Below are 19,892 nucleotides of genomic sequence, written 5' to 3'. Positions count from 1 at the left end.
AATGATGCTAAACCTATAAAGTTTGTCTTAAAAGTAAGTGGACACTATAAAAGGTGGGCACCTCCAGGCACGACGGAAGCTTTTTAAATCTGGTACGGTGAATGAGGAAATTTGAACGATTTTACCGACGAGCGGAAGATTTCGAGATTTTTTGTGAAAATCTGGTACGGCGGCTGCTGTACCCGCCGTACCTGGCGCGTCGTGCCTTCACCTGCACCATCGGACGAAATTTCTAGTTAAAGTTGAAATAAAAGTTTCTAAAGATCGAAACTCAATTGGACATGGATAAATGGACAAAAACGAGTGGTCGATAATCTCTTTTCCCTCCATAAGCGGACATAGAGGGTAAAATTCGTTCTCAAACATCCGATTAACTTCAGAAAAAAAGTTGCAGCAATGAATTTAATAAATGAATTTTATATTCTAGCATTATCTAAACAAGCCCTAAAGTTAAAAAGTCCTATGATTTCAGTTAAAGTTTTAACTTTTTTGTTAATGACAAATCGAATTATCGGAGACATATCTTTTACGGTCAGTACCACACGTCATAAGTCCTTCTTGAATTTCTCTAAAGAAGCGGACAGAAAAATCGGTCGGATACAAAGCGGCCGGGATATCGTTGACGTCATCCTCATCATCTAAGTAATCATCAATCACAAATTGATTTTTCTCGCTCACCCAGGGTCGACGTGCTAAAACACGATCGTTTAACATGTATTTCGACCATTTATGAGTGGTGTCTAAGAATCGTCTAACAGGGTCGCTGGCATCGCGTGGTTGCCCGTCTTTTCGGAAACGTAAAAATCCATTGGCGCATAAATCGACGTAACTTTGTAGAATTGGGAACCAAGCTTCAGGTGCATTTCCATCACAGTTTGGAACATAAGTGAACAAAAGCATGGATGCATCTAATTTCATGTTTAGCATGGTTTCGTTTAAGCCTTCGTTCAAAACTTTGACGTCTTCGTGAGGGATGGCGAGTCGCGAGTAACCTGAAAGAAGCATAGGATCATATTTACGAGTATAGATTAAGGGGGTAGTCATATGAGATTTTGAAATTTGGTGAAAAATTTATCAATTTCGGGATTTAGGGCTTTTTAGGATCTTTTATGCTTCCTGAACATACCCTGAAAATTTCAAGACCGTAGCATAAATATCTGCCGAGATATTGGGTTTCTTATGAGCCCTGGTATACAATTTTCTCCTTAGCAACGGGAAATCGCATCCGTTGCTAGGGCCTCATTTCCGTATGGCTGCTCTAAACATAGCATCATGACATATCAAATGAAAGCTCTTTTTACGCCCTTTCCGGGCGTCTAAGTCAATACCGCCTTTTTTCCCCGGGATTTCTTGATATGACGTAATTAAAGATGGTAACCAAAGAAGTGGTATTTTCAAAAACATTCACATTTTGGAGGCAATCAGCTGTGTTTTTGACATGGAAACTGAGCTTATGTATTGTTTTGGATTGAATTATGATATTATTGAATGTTTCATTTCATTTCTCACAACTGGGAAAGCTTATTGGAAGCCTATAATTTGAGTGAAAGCAACAATTTGATTCTGCGAACTGATGTTTTCGAGCAGTAAAACTTGTACACCGAAAAAAACTTTTCAAAGTGACGGACTATAGACTATGAATAAAAGGAACCAAACGTATTCAATGATGTATCCATTGTGAGTCTTAGATCCAGTGGAAATCTAGTCTTTGATGAATCATGGCGCCAGAGGCGATCCTGGAAAATTGAGTAAAACTATGCATTGCATCATGATTGACGTTCAACCCGCCGAAGACATGTTTCCCTAAGATCAACACTGAAATTCACCTGTAAATGATATAAACAGATTTGAGAGACCACAAGGATGATATATTTTGTTGGCAATATGTTTTTTGATGAGAAAATGCACTTTTATTGACTTAAAGCCATGTTTACGCGTCGTACGCAGAGTTGACGCAAAATACTTGGAGATTCCCGGAGCATGGGGAAGGCCGTTTTTTTTCAAAAAAATTTGGACTATTTTTAGTATTTCCAGTACCTTTTCAACATTAAAAGTAATGTGTCAATCCATTTTAGTCAACCACAGCAAAAATTTTGTAAAACGGTCTATCTATCGCAGAAAAATTGAGAAAAACCTCTATTTTCAACTTTCTGCGCCGTTTTCTCAAAACACGTTTTAGGGGGTTTTCGCGCACCTTGTCAGCCTTTTCTCAGGATTGAGAAAAAGCTATCGACTTGAAATTTTCAGGGTAGTTTTCCATTATGGTAAGCCTCAGGATGAATGAAGCAGTTTTTTAAAAAAATCATTTTTTGACTTTTAAACTGAAAAATTACAAATTTTAGGTTCCAGACCCCCTGGTTTGAAATTTTGAAAAAATTTTCCACTCATCCTGGAGACTTTCATAATACTAACCTTTACCAAAAGAAATTTTTTGAATAGCTTTCTTAGCTTTTCTTAAAAGGCTGACACAATATTTTTATAGCTTTTACCCCCTGGACGATATTACCCCCGTCTTTACTATATTTAGAATTTTTTTTTAATTTTTAAAATCCTTTATAGTTGTGCTACAATTGTGGAAAGTTTTATTGAAAAATATTTACTACTTCAGAAGATATAACAAAAAGTTTAAAAAATGACATTTCAAATTTCTCATATGACTACCCCCTTAAGGAGTTGATTTTGAAATAATTAGAACCTTTAATGCCAGTTTTTATTTTTATTTTTAGAGCAAAGTCTCGCGAACCTTTGATGGCGTGTCTCTGGTGTATTTCAGAAAGTTTTGTTTGATAAAGGTTTTTTCGCAAGACAATCTTTACGTAAAAACGTCTTAACCATAAAATCTTCTCAAATAGAATGGGAAGCACTCTCCAGCTGTGCCCCTCCCGTTTTCTGGCATTTTATGAATTGAATTCACATTTTTCTAATAAGCATCTCAATTTTCGGGTCAGGAAATTTTATTTGACCAACCCTGATATTATGCCATATTTATGCTTATTAGGTCAAGGGCTATCATTTGCCATGGTTAGATTATCTAATCAGCTTCTACTTTACGAGATAGTAAAAAAGTTTAGGCTAATCTCAGAGCTCGATAGCAACCTGGTTGCTTATAAAAAGCAATGTGTACCTTGTTCACGAAGGTCGAGCTCTTCAATTTCTTTTTGTGAATATATGGGATATATCACTCCGTTGACTGCATGTTTTTCAATTGTCTTTTCAAGACCAAGGAAAGTTGCACGTGCTTTTGTATTCCATGCATTCCACACTCTTCGATAATTGATATTCACTTCAACATATTTCGCTTTGTTATGGTAGGATTCTACCAGTGAGCCGTATCCAAAACACCAAGCTACTGCAGTCTTTATTGTTTCAGCTTCTGCCATATTTTCTGTTTTGTTTGTTTGTGAGCTGAAAGAAGGAGAGGAAATAAAGGCATAATGGGAATAACTGTAACTGTCACGTTTAACTCGTTAAAAGCAAGAATTTGGGAAGAACACGAGTCATGAGTTGTGAGTTATGAGTTGGAAATTTTGAGTCTCTAGAAACAACTGATGATTTCTGAGCTTTTAAGTTTAAACATAACCAAAGCTGCCAGCGGAAACCATTACGAAGAATACTAGTAAAAAGGCAGGAAGGAAAATACTTCAGAGAGAAATTTCAAGTATCAATTATCTAAAATGGTGACCGCGTAAAATTTCCGTTAGGAAATCCTGTCGAGACCAATCCGGTCTAGTACTTGACGTATTGTACACAACTTAAAACACACGAGTATATAACGAGTATATAAACTGAGAGACTGGAACGGAATGGAAGCGAAATTAAACAAATGTAGTCATAGATAAATATTCACTCTATAAAGCAAACACAAAATTACTTTCTCCAGAATATAATAGAGATCAATGTCTGTCACATAAATAATCAACTGCCAGTGTACTGTATTTGATATCACCTTTAAACGTGACACTTTCACTAGTCTAGACATTAATCTAATACAAAATATTGAATTTACCATCTAAGCCACATCAAACATTACACATATGAATGTAGAGGAAGAATATACCCTCTCACTTGCTCTCACATGTTATTTTTCGCATATTCTTTTCCCTCAATCAGACCCCCATCAGACCACGAAGACAAACGTTTCAGTTTCGTTCCAGTAGTTTATTATAGTTTAGTAGTAGGTAGTAGACAAGTTTCAATGGCGTCTAATTTTTCTATCGAACTAAAGTCTATGTACTTTTATAAATTGGTAAAAAGCTTCTTTTTTTGATAAGTGCAAACTATATAAGAACATAAGGATTTAATGGCCAAAATGTTAAGTACATTTTAAGGCTTTTAAGTCTTCATGGGCTCTAAAACACCCAATTTCTTAGGAAATTGCACAAAAATACTCCTAAAATGGTAAACTTAAGAACATCCAAAGGCTTCAAACATTTTGGATGTTCTTATAAAAAAACGTGTGAGCAAACATCAAAAGGTAAAGTAATCTTTTAAAACTCGAAAAAATCCAAAATTAAACAAAAATTCAAACCAAAACAAAAATCCAAAATTAAACAAAAATTCTAACCAAAATCACATTATCAAATTTCATGCTTTACCATAATCATCAGAGCTCAATGTTAATGGCTGTACTGATTTATATCTCAGCCAAGCTCAAAATGCAGCATAATTAGAAAAAGTTGAGCAGATTTGTTGTGTAAAATCAATATTTCTCTTGAAATGAATATTTGCCTTCAAAGTACTTCAACCATATCCCCAAAGAATTTTGCATGATAACTGTTCATGCTTTTTTACAGAATACAATCGTCCTCTTTCAATTTTGACTCTCAAATAGGAGAACGCGGTCGAGCTAAAACACGCTTTGCAGCTAATCCTTTGTATCCATCTTTCAGGAGGCCCGGAAAACCCGAGTTACAAAAACTCGAGTTACAAAAACCCGAGTTACAAAAACCCGAGTTACGACGAATGTGACGTCATAAGTCTCAAATTATGACGTCATAAGGGAACTTCTGAACTCGAAAAAGTTTTTTACTGTTGTTTTGTAACTCGAAATATTTTTTTTAAATTTTGTTTTAGAGTTACGTAACTCGAAAATAAATTTTAAATTTTATTTTTCGAGTTACGTAACTCTAAAACAAAATTTTAAAAAAATATTTCGAGTTATGTTGAAGCGCAACCAAGTTGGCCAAAAATTCTAAAAAGCGTTTTTTTCTTATAGTTTACGACTGGGGTTTTTGATCTATAAAACTAAAAGAAGAGAAGGAAGGGAATAAAAATGAAAGGGGACAGTAAACAATCTTCTATTTTGAAAGGAATTTCTGAAGGTTTTGTTGGGTGAAGTAGACTAACATCTAAAAGATTCGATTACTCGAAATACATTTTGTATTCCACAATCTATCTTTGTTAAATTCAAATTCATTGTTATTTCGCTAAAAACTAAAAACTTCGGTAGAACTTGTAGTTTCTTTAGGTTTTTCACAAATTCTTTAAGAATAAACCATACGAGAACAGACGGTTTCGAGGGCTAAAATAGTAACCATAAGTTAAGAAACATTTCTTGACATTTTAAGGCCTTATGGACTCAAAAATTTGCAGAAAATACTCACTTAGGCGAGACCAATTTAATTTGTTGTTCTACGGGCAGATCGTTAGCAAAATATGAGTCGGTCGGCCGTAAAATAAAAATAACATTTTCATTAATCAAGGAAGGTAATTAGGCTTTAAGTAATATTTTCAAATAATCTTGGTCGAAAATTCATCAAGTATCTTTGATGGAGTTTGTAATAAAATCTTTCGTGCATAGAGTTCATGATTCTAGATTATTTTCAACTTTTTATAAGTGTCATTTTTTTAAATGATTATTATTAGAAATTTGTGGCACAGGAAATTCAATATTATTATTTTCTTGTTTGCAGAAAATGCTGGGTCGGTCGCGGCCGTAGAACAACAAATTAATGCGGTCTCGCCTTAATGCTAATAGTGAAAAAGGAACATTTTAAGAAGATTTTAAGGCTCAACTAAAAAACAAAAGATCTGAAGGCCTCGAATTTTTAGATGTTCTTATAAAAAATACAATGATATAATGAATTTTAATCGTTAAGATTTTTCTGATTGTTCAAAATCTTGTTTATGACGTCTGCTCTTTCTCTTATTGTTTTGTAAATTAGATCTTTTGACGCTGTTTCTATAATTTCCAGTTTCTATTCTAATCGGATCTATTGAATCTTCTCGAAAGAAATGGTGTATATTTATTAATAATATGAATTCTAGAATCTTTGGCCCACTTGGTTTCACCTGAAGATAACTCGAAAGTTCAAATAATGTACTACAATTTCAAGTTACGTAACTCGAAAAATGAAATTTAAAATTTATTTTCGAGTTACGTAACTCTAAAACAAAGTTTTAAAAAAATATTTCGAGTTACAAAACAACAGCAAAAACCTTTTCGAGTTAAAAAGCCCACTTATGACGTCATAATTTGAGACTTGTGACGTCACATTCGTCGTAACTCGGGTTTTTGTAACTCGGGTTTTTGTAACTCGAGTTTTTGTAACTCGGGTTTTCCGGGCCTCATCTTTCAGTTGACGTTTTTATTCCCTCATCTCTCTTTAGTCTGATTCGCAAACCTCATTATAGTACTTCCTATAAGAAATCTTTTCGTTGAGCAAGAGCCTAATCTATATTAATACTTTTATATCGTGATGTAACTTAACCCTCTTACAGGTTTTTTATAAGAACATCCAAACATTTTTGAAGCCTTCAGATGTTCTTAACTTTTTCAGTTTCCAGCCTAAAAACGGTCTTAACATGAACATTATTTTGACCATTTTGTGTGTATTTTTTACCATTTTCCGAAGAAATATGGTGTTTTTGACTCCACAAAGCCTTAAAATGTTCTTAACTTGTTCTCATAAAAAACGTGTATTTTCTAGGCTTAAAACTCAAAAAGTGAAGAACATTCGAAGGCTTCAAAATGTTTAGATGTTCTTATAAACAAAACGTGTAAGAGAGTCAAGTTACATCACGATAAATCATCGTGGTTATTGCTGAGAAAAAAAGCTTTCTACCTTTCTTCTCCCCCAGTGGTAGCTCTGATCACGATATCGAGCAAGTTTTTGTCGTAAACCACGATCACGTAAAATAGCAAAAAAATGGATAATAAAGCATCCCTTTGAAAAAGTCCAAGTCACGCATCAAGGCTCCAAAATATTTCAAATCATGATCATGTTTTGACCTTTGATCACGCAATCACAAAGAAAATTTTCAAATCATGCCCTTCACGAAAACCGCTTTGGGGGGTCTCTTATAGTGTAATTAAAAAAGTCTGGATTACTATTAAATGTCGCCGAATTTTTTTGCTCGCTAATGTATTTTCCATATTTAGAACAGATTGAGCAGGAAATTCATTCACGTAGTTCATATGTTTTCAGTTGATTACCTGTGTATTTCGACCACTGCAGTTTAGCTGCAAAAAGATGGAACTTCTTTGTTTATAAGTAATTAAAGCCCATGTAAATTAATGTACGAGGATTTTCATTAATATGAATTCTGTTTCGCATTTTTTTGGACACACTGCAAAAACTCTTCGACACTTTGAATTTGTTATAGCATTGAGCGGCTGACTACTGTCAATACTTCCCTCCTAATCTTAAAGCTGGAAAGTAAGCACTTTTATGACCTTGTATTTCACTACTAACTTCTTCCCAGGAAATGAATTTCAATTACACACCACACACAAAACTGCTCTCGTGTGGAAAAGATATGTGTGAATCTTCTTTCAAAAAATATCGTATTTGCTTCTATACACGTTTTTTATGAGAACAAACAATAAGAACACAAGACCTTAAAGGTTTTGTTTTTAAATAGAGTGATAGCTTTTGCTTACTCATCAATTTTAATTGACAAGCTTTTTCACATTGGGTCGACACGGATGTGGAGCAAGATTGGCCAGAAAGAGGAAAAGAAAAACAATTTTTGCTTATATTAGCATAATATAACAATAGCAAGATACTGTCCTGATATGAAATATGTATCTGATATGATTGTAAATACTTATGTAAAAATAAAACCTTTAAAAACACCTTAAGAACAAGTTAAGAACAGGTTGAATATTTCAAGGTTTTATACGCTCTAAACACCCAATTTCTTAAAAAAAAATCACACAAAAATACTCACGAAAGGGTAAAATTAAGAACAAAGGATAATAATCGACTTAAATCTGAAAAAAGCTTAGAATAACAGAAGGCTTCAAAAATTTGTACAATAAAAAACATCTACAATAAATAGCAAAATCTTATAATGATAGAGAAGGTGAATAAACTTTGTTGAACATCTGCCCTGCTTGTGGGGGTTGTGGCTCTGATACAGCTAATTTTAAATTTCCCTTTACCTAGCCTTTTAGCCTACACGACTATGTCAAAGCTTTACCTCACATCCCGCACACACAGATATTTCACACAACTTTTATCAACTGACCTTAAACCTCTTCTTTTTGCTTCTCTCGTTTTATCCTCAGATGAAGCAGAACTGTTAGCTTTACCTTTACCCATCTTATATATCGTGCCAAACCAAGAAAGCCAAACAAATGTGATCTCAAAGAAAGAAAAATACCGCCTTTTTTAAACACTAGCGGAGGAGTGTACACGTTTTTTTTTTATAAGAACAAACTATATAAGAACATAAGGCTTCGAGGCCCAAAAATCTAAGAACATTCTAAGAACATACTAAGGCTTTGGAGACTTAAAAACATGCAATTTCTTAAGAAATTACATCAAAATGCTCAAAAAAAGCTGAAAATAAGAACATTTTAAGAACATTTTTAGGCATCAAATCCAAAAAACTAAGAACATCCGAAGGCTTCGAAAATTTTTGACGTTCTTATAAAAAAAAAAACGTGTAAGCGCCTCTATAAATAACAAGATTCAACTTGGAGGCAAACTCCTCCTCAGGTACTGCGTATGTAAAGACTTTGTAAATGGAAATCATTTGTTTTTTTTCTAAACAAAACGGCGGGTAAAAAACGTAATTGATATAATAATCTCCAATTACCCTTTTAATTGTATTTGCTCTCTTTCTCATTGTTTGCATTTCCTCGATAGCAGACCGCCGTTAATTTTGAGTTACGAGGACTACACGTTTTTTATAAAAACATCTTGTATAACATGAGCCTTCGATTGCCAAAATATTAAGAATAAGTTGAGAACATTTAAGGCTTTACGGACTCGGACTTTACGGATTTCTTAGCAAAATGGACATTAGAAATGCTCACAAAATGGTGAAATACAAACATATAATGAATATTTTTAGGCTGTAAACTCAAACAGTTAAAAACATCTGAAGGCTTCAACAATTTTGGATGATCTTATAAAAAAGACGTAATTACCAGCAATGAGTGTTAAAATGAAGTACAATTAATTCCAGTAAATCGCTCATATTGGGTTACACGTTTTTTTTATAAGAACATCCAAAATTTTTGAAGCCTTAAAATGTTAACTTTTTGAGTTTTAATCCTTAAAATGTTTTTATCATGTTTTTATTTCACCTTTGTGTACATAAGTATTTTTGTTCACTTTCCCTAAAAATCGGGTGTTTTGGAGTCCACAAAGTCTTAAAATGTTCTTAACTTGCTCTTGGCATTTTAGCCATCGAAGCCTGATGTTCTTATATAGTTAGTTCATATAACAAACGTGTACAAACGCATCAGGCGGAGTATGAAGCGCACAATGTACTGGAATATGCCAGTGGCTTACTTTTAGCTCTGACTCATCCCTCAGGATCACCTCCACTATATATCTCTTCATTTTTTTAATATTTTTTAGGACGAATTTTCGAGGATAGCTAGAGACATTGTGAATGCTATACCAAGCTTGAAAATCTTCAAAGAAAAAAGTAAGCTTTTATGTATTTGTATGAAACCAGCCATATTACGCACACTGATACGTACCAGTAGCAGAAACGTGCAAATTATTCTCGTTTCCAGATCAGAATTTTATATCACAAAATTTGAAACAAAAATTCCTACCACAAAATTGAAAAGAAGGACTTGGTGCTATTGAAACTTTCTGAACTTTGAAGGGAAATTCCCTCTTCGAGGGTTTCTTCACACCCCCTTCTTACAGACCGCCTTCTCACAGACCCACTGGGACCCCTTTTCACAGAAAATTGGCCAAAATATCGTTCCCGTAGGAAGATTATACTCTAATTTTTGTCCCTACTGAAAATAATCAGTTAAGAAAATCCTCACTTCAAAGTATTGTACTCTTTTTTCCATCCCCACTGAGTTTTCTGACTTGAAAACAAAAGAATATGAATCCCCAGTCATAAACATTATAATAATAATAATAATGTTTTACAGATTTCCAGGCCACCGTGCATGCACATGGGCCTCTATAAATCGCTCATACATTGGTTTGGTTTATTACAAAGGTTACTAAACCGATCTTGTTTTACAAAATATCTTTTTTAAATATAATCCTCCTTGAGGACTTCCTCGCACTCTCCATTTGTAATCACTCTGCGGCATTGCTCGATTTCTCTCGTTTGCTTTACTTCTCCATTCTTTTACTTGGTCTCTTTCCATTATTGTTAGATCGTCTGTGATGCTCATGTTGGCGTACTTGTCGTACTGCTTCAATTCCCTTAAGTTTCTCATAAATTTGTATTTTACATGCCCGCCATTAAATACAACTTTGATTGGTCGTGTACGATTTGATTCTTTACCAATACGGGAGACGTAAGTTGGCTCTGTGTTTATTTTAACGTCGTTTAGGAGTTCGTTTACGAAATCATTTTCATCTCTATTGCTATTCTCTTCCACTCCATGGATGATGATGTTAGCTTCCCTTGATTGCTTTCTCTGTTCTTCCATTTGTTCTTCGACCTTTTCGCTGCGAAGTATTTGTTTCATGCTGGATATATTTAACTCGTCATTGGTTTTCGTGATTTCGGCAAAACTTTTCTTTGAATTTGTTTTCGTTTTGTTATCTGTAGGTTTCGCATTCATTGTATCTTCGATTTTAGTGGTAAGTTTAGTTTCCAGCGCTAAAAATTGAGCTTGAATTGTATCGGCAACATGGTTCCTTTCTTTAACGTATCCCTGACATCTAGCTTGTAATTCTTTAACCGCAACATTCAACTTCCTTTCATTCTCGTTTTTCACCTTGATAATATTTTCGCACGCTTCAATTTCTTTACGGCTATGTGTGCAGCTTTTGATTTTCTCTGATTGGTCCAAGATTTTTCGGTGTAGCTCTTGATCGATGGAACAGCAATTTATGCATTGGTATTTTCGATAGCCTTTATTCAGGAACATTTGTATTTGGTAAGATGGAAGTCCTGTGCATGCATAATGCAGGGTTCGTTGACATTTATGACATTCTAATCTCATTTTGTCGTCATCTTTTATGCAATTTTGTTCTGTACATCGATTTGCAACATTTTCGATTTCATCTCTTGTTGAAATTCTGCTAGGCGATACCGTTTTTTGTTGAAATTTGGTCGTTTTTTTCATGTTTTTGTATTTTATTATGGGAATATAAATCCCCATCGAGTTTTAGTCCGTTATTTTCATCCCCACTGGCTGAAAAAATCCTACCGGGTCTGTGAGAAGGATGTGTTTCTTTAGCTATGAAACTATTGACGAAAAAGGGAATTTTTAGAGTGGACATTGTTGAGTTTTCTAGCTCTAGATTGGCTGGGGCTGTAACAGTACTTCAGGACATCATATCTTGCCGCCGTTCGTGCAAAATAGGTAGATTAGGTAGATTAACACGAAGCCAAAGGTTTTCTTGAACGCATCATGACTAAAAATGAATAAGAAGAAATTGACACTTACTAAAAACACTGTGGCTGAACACACAAGTACACGTCAACAGATACTCTCAACTAAACACTCACAGCTACATCATATAAATTTGTAACACATAAGACAAACCTCAAGGGACGAACACGTAACAATACACACAATACAATACAATACGATACAATAAACAGCTCCCTAGACACATAATATACGCAATACACGTGAGACTATAATACAAAATAATAATTAGGCAATTATGGATTTATAATTAAGGAGGCCTTCCAGTGTAAATGCGTCCATAAAGTCCCATCAAATGATAAACTAAATACAATAAAGATAATGAAAACAAACGTAAAAACAAAACGACAAATTATCTGCACTTCGGTAGTTACATCATACGCAACCAAATAAGTAGTTTGTAATTTCTGACAGAAATCATAGAAATGGAATAGAAAAAGTGCTTCTCTGATTACCCGAAATGTTCTGATCGTGTCTATTGAAAACTCCTTTGTTTTAGCTTTAATTTGGTCGTTACAAAAAGTTCAGAAAAAAAACGGCTCGCCATGCGAAGCCAGCCCTCTTCGCATGGCGAGCCGTTTTTTTCTGAACTTTTTGTTATTTCTATATGCTGTGTTTATTAAAGTGGTTTTATGTTTTTCGGTTTTTGATCCATTACTTTTTAAACTTTCAGTACGCAGTAACAAATTTTACAATAACTTGTAGTCTGAAAAATTCTCATCATAATGATACCAAATTATTTCTAAAAAAATTGATAGAAATTCATCAAAGACAGATTTGATTTCTTATTTTCGTGCACTTTAGCTTTTAATCTAATTATGCGGTCATGATGCCGTTATATCATTAGAATCGCTAGAAAATTCTGAGCAAGAAAATATAGGTATCTTTTGGTATAAAAGAGGTTTCCCCAAAATATAAGCCCCTAAAGTTTACGCATAATTTGAACTGAAACAAAAGAATTTCGCCATACCACGCTAATGATACAACTTTTTTAAAGCAACAACAAAAGAAATCCATTAGCTCGAAACAAACCCTCTCAAGGGCAAAGGACCTGGTATATGACGAGCCGTTTGTCTATTGTTCTGAAGAAGCTGTTTTTCCATCTCTTTACATTCCTCTGCTGAATTATCAGTCACCATTTTATGACTTTTTAGATTTACTTGACAACCTTCGGAAAGAGCTTCAGGAAATACACCAAACAAAATAGTAAGCAATTTCATTAGATATTTATCTGTCAGCCATGATATATTTAGTTTTTTTGTTTTCACAAGACTTTGGCCGAGGCTCAGTTCTCGTTTTTCATGATTTCCAGGGGCTTAAATTTTCTGAGAATATTTTGATATGCTTACACTTATTGACTTACGGCCGGTCTCCACTTTCGCGCGAAATGGGCGACAGTTTTTTTCTTAACCTTATTTGCCTGGAGAAAACATTACGTCATAAAAATGTTTCGCGCGAACAAAAAAAAAGTTGAAGGAAATTCTACTTTTTTCAACCGTTACGTCAGATTTGACCAATGGACTTGCTTCATTTTTCAACCGACCAATGATCTTACAAAAAGGTTTTCGCTCATTTCGCACGAAAGTGGAGACCGGTATTTAAAATGGGCTTGCAATCAGTATTTTTTTAATCATTTATGAAATCTTAGACATGGGCCATTCTTAATTTGTTCTCAGGTTTTGGCCAAAACAAAATGAGCTTCTTATAAAATTGTTCTTATAAAAAAATACTATTCGCTCTTTCTGATCTGTTTTAACGGCTCTGACCATAGTGAATTTTTCATAATTGCCATGTAGAAAATGTATTTTTCTGACAGATCTACGCAGCAAAACCATGACATGTTATACATTTTCTGTTAGGCCAACTATTCCTGAATCTAAAAAAGTAAAAATCACGATTAAAAAATTTGATGAAAAATGCAAAGACAAGTATTTCAACTTTGAGGACCTTATTTTCGGCGAAGAAAAACATTTTGAAAAAGTTTTTGCGTAACTTAAAATAGATTTTCGGAAAATTTTTGTAGAAGCTTCTTCGTCTCAATATCTTAAAAATAGTTGTTTTTGACCATTTTTTCAACCGAATTTTTCGTACAAAAAGAGTCATAACTTTTGATACATCAATTTGGAAAACTTTCCGAATTTTTTTAGATAGTTCAATCTTTTGCAGACGATTTAAAAAAAATTCGAAGCAAAAAGGTTGATTACCCATTTTTTGTAAAAGAGGGTAACATAACATTTTAAAATAAATTCACAAACAAGTTATAAAGACAGTTTTTTTGTTAAAGGTGTCAAGGAACGCAAAACAAAAGTCCTATCTTCAAATCTCATAACAATTTTTTTGACTATGGTCAGAGCCCTTAAGTATGACATTATGGGCAGAATAAAGTTTTTTAAGTTGACGAAATATTTATTTTATAACTTTCTATCAAAATATAACATTTTCTCGTTACAGCGAACTGAAGATTATTCCGAAATTCGACACAGAATTCTCTCAAAATACAAGTAAAGCTTCAAAGTTTTGTATTTAGATAAGAGAGTATATTGTTTGCTTACTCATCAATTTTGATTTAAAAGCTTATGATATAGAATTGTCACGGATTTGGAGCAAGATTGGTCAGAAAGAGGAAAAGAAAAACATTTTTTTGCTTATATCAGCACAGTATATCAATAGGCAGACACTGTCCTGATATGAAACGGGAACACTAAGTAAAAATAAAACCTTTGATATCATTATTTGTTTCAAAAAACTATTTTGATGCTGAATAAATACAAATTCTTCTCGAAAAAACAAGTGTAGGAGCTCTCCTGGGAATGGCATGGAGTTCGGTATGAGTCAGCCTAAAAATACCTTACGCCGAAAAGCAATTTCCCCTGCATATTCATTACCAGCCCCCTAAAAAGATAAGCTAAGGGTTGATATGTTTTTTAGTCACCTTATACGTGCATGTATTTGTCCTCTTTCAAAGAATAAAGGAACTTTCGAATAATAGTTCGATCAAGAAATTTATCCTTTTACTCATATACATTATTATGACGATGGATGTTTAGTTTACTTTTACATTTTCAGATGAAGACTTAGTTCCAGCATCAAAGAAACATTGTAGTTTTGAAGAAATGGAAGAAGTCGACCCTAATATTCCACCGGAGGTTTGTAAAGGGCTCTTCCAGAAAGTTTCTGTACATGGGGAGTGGATGATAAAGTCTCCGGGGGTAGTGAAAAATCTACAAAATTTGTCTTGTCTGCTGGGCAAACTTGCTCTGTTTGGCGGTAATTTTGCTCTGTTTGAGGATAATTTTGAATGTTCCGGGGGTCAACTGATGCTTGTCCGGGGGTCAAAACTCGGAGGTAAATTTCCAAAAATTGTTATATTCTCCACCCCCTATATTCAAATTTTTTCTGGAAAAGTCCAAAGAGCTGAAATAGCCACGATTAAAAAACGGCTGGTGACTTACAAGGCCTACGATATTATCTGGCAATCGGATGACGGAAGGGAGAAAACATTGACCTCTAATATGCCTTGAAATATGCCTTATAATACCCCGCCTCGTTATTTTAAAATACTTTCAATAGCTTTATTCCTGAGCAAAATCAGTCTAAAATTGGGCCATTTAGGCCCATTTAGGTCCAATTTTAGACTAATTTTGCTCAGGAATAAAGCTATTGAAAGTGTGAATCGTGATATTTTAAACTAACGAGGCGGAGGGGGAGACGCCCCAGTTAGCGCGAGTCCTAACTTAACTTGTAAAGCTTATTTAGTCCCCCCTGAAATGTTTGAATTGTTTGCATGCTATAAATCCTCGAATGAAAACGGTTTCTAGTATTCGAACAGTTATTGATTCAAACAGTTATTGAAAAAAGTCGAATCCAATAAGCTTTAAAACTAGAAATTCATGACAGTAAATAAGTCAATCAAATGTCTTATTTAGGCGATTCGGAAAAATATAAAATAATTTTTTGGCAAGAGTAGAAATCGTCTATAAGGAATAAATAACGATTTTAGTCCAAAGTTTCTTTCTAGTAAATTAGTTAAAAGGGTTACAATAGGGTAGTCAGGGGTGAAGGAACATTTGCATAGGAGAGCAGATTTAAACGACATAGTAATTATGTTTTTATACCACGAATAGGCAAGTGCTTTGTCATAAAAATCTGCTCTCCTGTGCAGGTCGTTCTTCACCCCTGTCTACGCTACTGGGTTTGAAAATTGAATTAAAGGATTTCGTTTTCAAAATAATACACCTTTGACATTGTAGACGGAAAAGGTAATGATAATAACAGCCAATCAATATGAAGAAAAGCCACCTTCGATCAAACGTATCACGGAACAAGAAACCCATTTCACCGCCCACCACGCCCATATTCATCAACAACAGCTTGATTTCAACCAACAGATATTACCAAGCGTTTTCCCTGAGGTTTGTATGCGATATGCAGGCTATTAATGGATAGCTAGATGCTTTCTAGTGTTGTATGCACTGATTTCTAACTACCGGGTGCGCCACAAAAAAGTTTCCCTCTTTAAAACTAATTTTTCTCAAAATCTAAAAATTTTAAAAGAACCTTCCTAATTCATGAGAAAGAAGAAAGATCAACTTAAATTTTGATGGGTTATATATTAAATTTGATTCATTAGATCAAAAGTTATGCTCAATTAAATAAAAAAGTTACTTTCTGAAAGTGCTCAAAAAGGTTAAAAATCAACCTAACAAATTAAACGGAAGCATAATTACTTGATACATCAGTATTTTCGCTTTAGTCATTAAAAATGATAATTAGCTGTCTAAATGATCTTTTGTTGTATAAAGGAAGGTTTAATTTCAACAAAAGGCAGAAAATTCGTCGAAAAAGGCCAAAAATCCAGTAAAATTCATAAAAATACATAAAATATGGGTTTTGCGGTAGATCCAGTCTTACTATACTTTATCCAATCTAAAACCAAAAATGTGAGGAAAATTTGGGTAAAAGTAAATAAAGTGATTTTGATTAAGATTTTAAACCCTTTTGACCCTTCAGTTTCGAAATTTATGTTTTTAATTACTTAAAAATGTTTTTAATTATGTAAAGGCTATCGTGATTGCCAATTTTGAAATGGAAATTTGTTAGGTCGATTTTCAACGTTTTTGAGCACTTTCTGAAAGTAACTTTTTTATTCAATTGAGCATAAATTTGATCTAATGAATCAAATTTAATAAATGACCCATCAAAATTTAAGTTTACCTTTCTTCTTTCTAATGAAATTGGAATGGTTCTTTCAAAATTTTTAGATTTCTAGAAAATTAGTTTTAAAGAGAGAAACATTTTGTGGCGCACCCGGTATTTGACTGGATCTCGCTTCCCATATAAAAGGAAACGTGTCCAAATTTAGAGCTGACTAGTCAGTCATCTTGTTTTCAATTCTGGTCGTGAACAGCGCGATTTGATATTTGGATATTTGAACGTTCGAAAATCTAGAAAACTACATTGGGCCTATACAACTGCAAAACTAGACACACTTCCACGGGAAATCTGTGAGCAGTTAACCTATTTAGGGATATAATATCGGTGGTTTTTATGTTTGTTTTGAAACCTTGTCTGTTGTTGTCCTTTGTTGCACGATGACTGTTTTAAATTTCTTTAAATAATTCTTTAACTGTAAACAATTACTTAATCACCAGCATCATTTGGAGGATAGTTATCTTTATTATACGTCCCTCGAGGCTTTTGTAATTTTCTATGACGTCACATTTATTGTCCTTCGGGAATCAAACTTTGATTTATAAACAGCATATTGAAACGTAGCTAATTTGATACTCGTCACTGTTATTTATGAAGACTTATGAGAGGAACATAGTGTTTTGATGTGGAAAATTTGATATATGTTTTGAAGATAGTTTTATAAGCCGAAGGCTTTTTTACAGACTCAAATTCATGTTTGAACACAAATCCTTTACATTAACAATTATCATAATGTATAGCACCTAAACTCTCCAGAGTTCTCAATCCATATCTCAAAACTTTCATATAAGAAATCGAGATGAAAAGATTTTTTGGCTTCTAGCCTTTTTGTTGTTTTATCCGTTTTAGCCAATGGAGGTAACAAGTCAAGAAACAAACAGCCGACCACAATTCTTCTTTACTAACGAACAATTGAACAGCCACGAACCAATCAACACCAATTTCTTCGCCCAACGTCAGACCACATCTTCTTTAGAAGAAGAACGACGAAATTACACCGACAAATGGACGGCGTCCACGTTGCTACAGCAACCGATAAGTTCATTACGATGTAATCGACGTCGATCGAGTCGACAGACTTTCGAAGAAACCGATTCAAATCGATCCCAAACCGATTTACTCGATTTTATCGATAACATACCGATCGATGATTTAGAAAGAAAGCTATTAAATCGCGGTAGTGTCCATGAACAGAGAGCGGTCGCCTTGTCGCCACCTGGTAGGCTACCTGCTACCGTCAGTAGACATCATATAGCTTCCTTGGAAAGACCAAAAGTCGGTAGCCCATCTCCTCCAAAAATGTACCGTATGAATATGTTTTAAGTAGTTGGATCGACGCATGCGCGCTTTGGTTATTTGTCAGCTCTTTGGTAAAAGAAACAGGCGCTCGAATAACAGAGATGGTGAAACGAGGTGATGTTTAGACCATGTTCATACGTTACGGTTTCGTATCGCTCCAGTACGGTATTTTTTACGGATAAGAAGTGTTCATACAGATTTCGGAACGTTTTGGAGCAGTCCTTTTCTGATTAAAATAGTGGCGCCTACTGTTTCGATCAGTTTTGCTATGTAACGTCTTATTTTTTGACTTTTTGAGCTTTGACGTTCACACTTGTTTCGGAAACGTTTCATTTCGGAACGATAAAACACCATAAGCGTCTGAAAATGATGTTAAACTCTGTCTCAAAAGTATGTTGGACACTTCACTTTTTCAACAATTTGTTCGATGCTCCAATATTTTATAAATTTTTTCGTTTGAACCAGAAGATAAAATCTTCATTTAAAAAAAAACCTTCTCAACGGTGGATAGCTTTCTGCTTTAGCGCAAGCCTCGTTGATGAGAAATTTTTGAAAAAGTAAAGTGTCCACATGACTGACTTAGGTAACTCAATGCTCAGTGTTTTGGTAATGGTTATGACAAAAGAAATTTATTACTTAAAGTACGTGTTTTATAACCACTGAGCTTTATATATCCATGGACCAAGCTATATCCGCCGTCTTTGATTGGAATTTTGGAATTGGTACCCGAGAAGAAGTTATTGTAATGTTAAAAAAATGGACCTAGCGCTCTCGATGCATATACACCGCTATCGAGTAGTGCTGCCCCCTAATGGTACTTTTCAAAAAACTCCGATCAAAGATTTTGCTTGGCCGGGATTGAGAAACTTGGTCCAGGGTATATAAAGGTCAGTGTTTATAACTGAATAAACCAGTGAACTAGACTGAACTTTCGATCTTTGTGAATCAAAAATGAACCAAGTGTTCAAAAGAAGTTTATATATCATGATTTTTTGAACCTATATTTCTATCGTGAGCTACTCTGACCCTATTCGAGAAATAAAGGTGAAGCTGCAAAAGTTTACTGGTCGTGACATGTTAGGGGACCAAGGGTTAATTAAGGGAAACATGATCTTGAAGTATCTTGTAACTTTGCTTATAGGTTCGATACCCTCTCAATTGGTTCACAATTAGGTAATTCATAGAGAGATTGAATATCATGCCTGTACTAACATTTTCTATCGTAAGTTTTGAGTCAGCTTCTCCCATGCTTCCTTCTCCTTTCAATTTTCCAATCCATTCTCTCTTTATTCATCATCATAATACACTTTTTCGACCGTAGCCGCCAATTACTGCGCGGGCATTTTCTACCACCCTAAAAAGTCTTTTTTTCACACCTATAAACAATAGAAAAAGATGTAAAAAGGATTGGATCGAGTTTAGGGGGTAGTTAGATAATAAAGTAGCACGCGCCTGACCGCGCGACTACGGTCGAAAAGTTGTATTATAATAATTTCGATATTTTTAATACCATTTTAATTTATAAAGAAAAAGTGTTTATGAATTTTTATCTTCGAAAAATTATTTT

General features: G+C 34.3%; 2 protein-coding genes across 3 annotated transcripts in view; one reads left to right on the top strand and one right to left on the bottom strand.

Moving 5' to 3' along the window:
- Positions 1 to 18,431, top strand: part of LOC136812681 (uncharacterized) — a 32,925-nt gene extending 14,494 nt beyond the window's left edge. Inside the window, exons 7-12 of the mRNA XM_067069207.1 lie at positions 9,816 to 9,885; positions 12,970 to 13,021; positions 14,267 to 14,316; positions 14,882 to 14,961; positions 16,066 to 16,227; positions 17,876 to 18,431. Coding sequence (XP_066925308.1) covers positions 9,816 to 9,885; positions 12,970 to 13,021; positions 14,267 to 14,316; positions 14,882 to 14,961; positions 16,066 to 16,227; positions 17,876 to 18,349 — 888 coding nt within the window. The 3' untranslated portion in view covers positions 18,350 to 18,431. The remainder of the gene's footprint in view (positions 1 to 9,815; positions 9,886 to 12,969; positions 13,022 to 14,266; positions 14,317 to 14,881; positions 14,962 to 16,065; positions 16,228 to 17,875) is intronic.
- LOC136812682 (uncharacterized) lies at positions 402 to 8,608 on the bottom strand. Of its 2 annotated transcripts, none has more exons than XM_067069209.1 (3): positions 8,473 to 8,608; positions 3,125 to 3,405; positions 402 to 992 (listed from the first exon to the last, which is right to left on the bottom strand). In XM_067069209.1, exons 1-3 carry the CDS (start codon positions 8,544 to 8,546, stop codon positions 493 to 495), a joined length of 855 nt encoding a protein of 284 aa, XP_066925310.1. In that variant the 5' UTR covers positions 8,547 to 8,608; the 3' UTR covers positions 402 to 492. The 2 variants fall into 2 exon arrangements, with proteins under 2 accessions (XP_066925310.1, XP_066925309.1); XM_067069208.1 differs by having other exon boundaries at positions 8,425 to 8,561.
- Positions 18,432 to 19,892: the final 1,461 nt, after the last annotated feature.

This window comes from Clytia hemisphaerica, unplaced genomic scaffold (genome assembly GCF_902728285.1).
Source record: "Clytia hemisphaerica strain Z4C2 unplaced genomic scaffold, Clytia hemisphaerica genome assembly, whole genome shotgun sequence".
Classification (NCBI taxonomy): domain Eukaryota; kingdom Metazoa; phylum Cnidaria; class Hydrozoa; order Leptothecata; family Clytiidae; genus Clytia; species Clytia hemisphaerica.
Note: the sequence above shows the minus strand (reverse complement) of the source record. Positions and strands in the feature narration are given on the sequence as shown.